Source organism: Hevea brasiliensis, chromosome 8 (assembly GCF_030052815.1).
Source record: "Hevea brasiliensis isolate MT/VB/25A 57/8 chromosome 8, ASM3005281v1, whole genome shotgun sequence".
Lineage (NCBI taxonomy): Eukaryota > Viridiplantae > Streptophyta > Magnoliopsida > Malpighiales > Euphorbiaceae > Hevea > Hevea brasiliensis.
This window is the reverse complement of record NC_079500.1, coordinates 60,059,401-60,064,510: the sequence shown is the minus strand read 5'-3', so window position 1 is coordinate 60,064,510 and position 5,110 is coordinate 60,059,401. Positions and strand designations below refer to the sequence as shown.

At 29.6% G+C, this 5,110-nt stretch overlaps 2 protein-coding genes across 2 annotated transcripts; both read left to right on the top strand.

The window, feature by feature from the left end:
• Positions 1-2,075: 2,075 nt before the first annotated feature.
• On the top strand, positions 2,076-2,762 carry LOC131182133 (L10-interacting MYB domain-containing protein-like). The gene is made up of 2 exons (XM_058150782.1): positions 2,076-2,399; positions 2,496-2,762. The coding sequence occupies exons 1-2, from the start codon at positions 2,076-2,078 to the stop codon at positions 2,760-2,762; spliced, it is 591 nt and encodes a 196-aa protein (XP_058006765.1).
• A 245-nt stretch (positions 2,763-3,007) lies between these two features.
• On the top strand, positions 3,008-4,409 carry LOC110662822 (uncharacterized). Its single transcript, XM_021821953.2, has 2 exons — positions 3,008-3,188; positions 3,392-4,409. The coding sequence occupies exons 1-2, from the start codon at positions 3,023-3,025 to the stop codon at positions 3,991-3,993; spliced, it is 768 nt and encodes a 255-aa protein (XP_021677645.2). The 5' UTR covers positions 3,008-3,022; the 3' UTR covers positions 3,994-4,409.
• Positions 4,410-5,110: the final 701 nt, after the last annotated feature.

The following is a 5,110-nucleotide window of genomic DNA, read 5'->3' as shown; positions in this document are numbered from 1 at the left end:
CAATGACAAAATAATTGCTATATATATATATATAAAAGAAATTGATTTTTTCTTTGGTTGCAGTTGATATATATATATATATATATATATATATATTCACCTCTCAATGATTCCGATGCTATTCACCTCCCAAAATTTATTTTTTTCCTATTCACCTCATAAAGAGAAAAAAGTCAACAATAGCTGCCAGTTGATATATATATATATATATATATATTCACCTCTCAATGATTCCGATGCTATTCACCTCCCAAAATTTATTTTTTTCCTATTCACCTCACAAAGAGAAAAAAGTCAACAATAGCTGCTATATATATATATATATATATATATATATATATATATATATATTCACCTCCCAATGATTTCCGATGCTATTCACCTCATAATAAAAAATTCAATTTATTTTTTTCCTATTCACCTCACAAAGAAAAAAGTTAACAATAGCTGCTATATATATATGTGTGGGTGTTCTTAAATGTTCCATTTATGATGATAGACATCAACTAATTCCATAAAATTTCATTTATGATTGAATGTTTCATTTATGATGATAGACATCAATTTAACTTTTATATATATATATATATATATATATAATTTTTTTTTTTTTCTGATGCTATTCACCTCACAATGAAAAGAATTAATGGTGTTTATGAATCTAAGAGCTTGACTTAGAAATTATGTTCTCTGCCTAGAACAGTAATAATCTTGTTCCATTTATGATGATAGACATCTTTAGATGTATGAATGCTTTGCATTAGAATAGTCATCACATCATGAATTATTTCAATTACTCCTTTGCTTCCAATGTATCATATGGACTCAAGCCTGTTTCAAATGGAGTTTTGGTTGTTGGAATTTAGAATAGGTCTAACACATTTGAGATCAAGTAGAAAAATTAAAACACATGAGACATCAAATTGTACCTTGAGTTCCTTTTGTGGGCCTTCATAGGGCATGGTTAGATGCCTTGAAAGTGTGTGGATCTTTATTGTGATTTTCTAGAACCTTGAAGGTATGCTGAAACTATTACTTAAATGAAATGAAAATTTTCTTCAGTTTGATTCTGCTATAGATGTTAATTAAAAAGGTTAATTGTAATGAATAGAAAGCTACACTAACAGAAAGAAGAATCAGTAATTACTTTTATTTGGTGCATGATTGCCTGAAAACATGGGGAGCAATAACTATTTATGTTATTATTAAGCACCTTTGGTCAAATATTGTTGAATTAAGCATCAAATATAGTGCTTCAAACACAATGTTTATTTCTAGCAGAACTTTCTTAGGGAAAAAGATTTGTTATATTTATATAGCATGAGAGCTTATGACAAGTTGTTATTCATTGCCCTTTGAATCGATCCAAAAGGTTCAATCTAATTCCAGTATGTTTAGTAACCCAGATATGAGATAATAATTTAGTTGAGGACATTATTAATTTTGCCAAATATGGGAATCACTCCTTGGAAATAATTAGGGACCTGAAAGTAGTATGGCTCAAATTTATTGATCAGCCCTTCGAATTCTCATTACTACTGATTTGGTTTTGGTTGAACATTGTTCTTAATCCAAGATAGAACAAACTTTAAAATTAAACAATTAATATGAAAAAAAGAAATGTTAATTATGTTAGATATATAAAGTCTAGAATATGGTGATCTCGTGTTTCTTGGTATTTTTTCAAGAGGTCAATTTGTAATAGAAGTTGGTTGTACAGTTCTTTTATTAACTAAACAAGTCAATTTCCAATTCTCATGATCAATTTTAATGCTGGAATTAGCTATAATACTAGGAATTATTTGATGTTTATCATTGGAATTTGGAGATTATGGAAAGAGTTATTATTAGTTATCTCATGATAAATTCATGTAATACTGAAGGTCTAGATTATTATTTTTAGTTTTATTTGCCTTTCAAAAGCTTGAATTCTTACAAAATAGGAAACTTACTTTCATGGTTTTTTTCTTGAATTAATCTCAAATGGGGATTTATGTTTAATACTTTTGCATACTTTTATTTACTTGAATGTTATTTTTATTTGGAGTTAATAGCATTCATCTTTATAGGTTGATATGGCTACAAAAAATAAAGTCTTTGGAAGGGTTGCATGGAGTAGTGAACAATTTAACTTGTTTGTTAAAATTTGTGTTCGAGGCACTAATTTGGGCAAGAGAAATGGTGGTGGATGGGGTGACAAAGGATATACATGGTTACAGAATGAATTGAGGCAAGTTGGTGTAGAGTATACTAAAGAGCAATTAAGGCACAAGTGGGATTGGATGAAAGATCAATGGAAGATGTGGAAAGCATTAAAAGGGAATGAAACAGGATTAGGATGGGATCCCATAAAAGGCACAGTTGTTGCTCCTGATGAGTGGTGGAACGAAAAAATTAAGGTAAGTTAAATAAAGAACTAGCTTTTAAGGCTTTATTAAACAAATAGGCATTTAATTATTTATTAACACTAGTGTTTTGATTTTTATATGTATTAGGAAAATTCAAATTTTGCAAGATTTCGAGAGAAAGGAATTGGACAAGAGCTTTATGAAAACTATCAAGAATTATTTCTAGGAACTGTGGCTACTGGAGAATTTGCATATGCACCATCATCTGGAGTTTTACCTAATGAAACTCAGGAGATGCAACAATTTGATACCGCAGATCATGTTGAGGAGAATATTAATGCAGAATCTAATTTTGATGATGATTTAAATGAAATGATGAATGCTGATTTTGGATCTGGAGGTTCATTCAGTTAAGCAGTAGGTGAAAATGTGGGTTTAGAGAATACAAAAAATGATAATAGTCAACATAACGTGCAAAAACAAAAGAGGAAAGAGTTGTCTAATGACCTTGCAACAAAGAAAAAAAAGGATAATAGGGGCAAAAAGGTTTGAGTGCTACGGATGAGTGACTGATTAAAGAGCTAAAAGAAACTATAAAAGAGACCATGGAGTCTAAGACTGCAACTATGTGTAGTCTTTTGGGAGATCGCCCGGGTTGTTCTATTGAAGAAGTTATGAAAGATGTATTAACTTTGCCACTTATAGAGAAAGGAAGCGATATTCATTTTTTCTGCACACTATTACTTGATCAAAAGTCAAAAAGAGAGATGTACAATACTCTCGAAGATGCAGAAACAAAGTGGAAATGGCTTCAATTTCATTTCTCATTATGGACTAATGGTGTGTGGAAGCCTTCTACTTAGTAGATGCTATTACTTGTATTTGCTATTTTTCTTATTTTCATTACTTGTTTGAACTCTTAATTATCAAGTTTGGCATTGCAATAAAGTTTTAGTGTAATCATGAACTTTTAAAGTTAAAATATTTAGTACTTGATATTAATTTATATATGAGGTTTATTTGTTTTTATTTTTTCTTGATAGATATGAATGTTGTTCAGCGAATGATTTGGGATGATGATGACGATGAAGTTTGGCAGACAACCACATATGCAGTTGATATTATATGTAGCTATTACTTGTCTTATATTCATAAAGAACCTTGTATGGATTCATTCCATACAGGACTTGTATGGTTACAAGAAATAATGAGAGGTAATGAGAGAAGATGTGTTAATTTATTCAGAATGGATAAAGACACATTAATAAAACTTTGTCTAGACTTAGAGTGTCATTACAAATTAAAATGTTCTAAAAAAATGACTATTTTAGAAAAAGTTGGCATGTTTTTATATGTTCTAGCTTTGGGAGCTTCAAATAGGCAAGTTCAGGAAAGGTTTCAGCATTCAGGAGAAACTGTCAGTAGGAACTTTCATGAAGTATTAAAAGCAATGCTGTGCTTATCAATTGATATGATAAAACCGACAGACCCCACGTTCAGTAATATTCCTCCTGAGATACTGAATGATGACAGATATATGCCTCATTTCAAGGTATATTTTTCAAATTTTTTTCTTATCTTTATATGTAGTACTATATTACAAATATCATTAAAAATCATTAAGTATTTTAATTTTAAAATCTAAACATTTGAAAAATAGGACTGCATTGGAGCAATTGATGGAACTCATGTGTCTGCTTGTGTTCAAGAAGAAAATTTGATTCGATTTATTGGTAGAAAAGGGGTGCCTACCCAGAATATTATGGCTGCTTGTAGCTTTGATATGCAATTTACATTCGTAATGGCAGGATGGGAAGGTACAGCTCATGATGGACGCCTTTTCCAGTATGCTATCAATAAACAAAATTTAAACTTTCCCAAACCACCACCAGGTAAATGCGTATTTTATTTTCATTTTTCTCATTTCTTTTTTCAATTGGTCATAAAAAGGCAAGTACACAGATGTACACAAATATATACACACAAACCTTATACTATTATACATTAGTGATTTGTTTTTTTAATAAAATATATTTCATATGTAGGAAAATATTATATAGTGGATGCTGGATATCAACAGATGGAAGGATATCTTGCACCTTATAAAGGTACTAGATATCATTTACCTGATTTTCAACGTGGTGGAAGACCAAGAGGACTCAAAGAAATTTTTAATCATTGGCATTCATCTCTAAGATGTTGCATTGAACGAACTTTTGGAGTTTGGAAGGAAAGATGGAAGATATTACGAACAGTGCCTCCTTATTCATTTTATGTACAAAGAGATATAGTAGTTGTGTCCATGGCATTACATAATTACATTCGAAGAAAAGCGTTGGCTGATCCAGCATTTGAACGATTAGATAAAAGTCCAAATTTTATACCACCAGACATATTTCGTGATGTAGATGACATTCAAGCGGAAGAAAGTAGTCAAGAAAGTGGAGCACTTCAAATGAATGCATTACGTGATCAAATCGCTTGTAGTTTAATGTTGGCAAACAATGATTTTTAATTTTTTTAAATAAATATTATTTACTATAGTTTCAAATATATTTTACTTTAAAATATTTAATTTTTATTTATATATTTCAATAATAATTAAATTTGTTGAAATAATAAATTAATAATATATATTTATTTCAATAATAAAATAATTAGCAATATATAAGAAATTAATAATTATATAATTATTTTAATAATAAAATAAATTACATGATACATACCCTTATTGGTCATTTTACATCTGAACAGCAGTAGCC

Excerpts from the sequence above, each read along its gene's own strand:
- LOC110662822 (XM_021821953.2), top strand. The coding sequence starts at position 3,023 with ATGAAAGATGTATTAACTTTGCCACTTATAGAGAAAGGAAGCGATATT. Across the intron at positions 3,189-3,391 it reads TTTCTCATTATGGACTAATG|ATATGAATGTTGTTCAGCGA; the intron begins GTGTGTGGAAGC and ends TTTTCTTGATAG.
- LOC131182133 (XM_058150782.1), top strand. The coding sequence starts at position 2,076 with ATGGCTACAAAAAATAAAGTCTTTGGAAGGGTTGCATGGAGTAGTGAA. Across the intron at positions 2,400-2,495 it reads GGTGGAACGAAAAAATTAAG|GAAAATTCAAATTTTGCAAG; the intron begins GTAAGTTAAATA and ends TATATGTATTAG.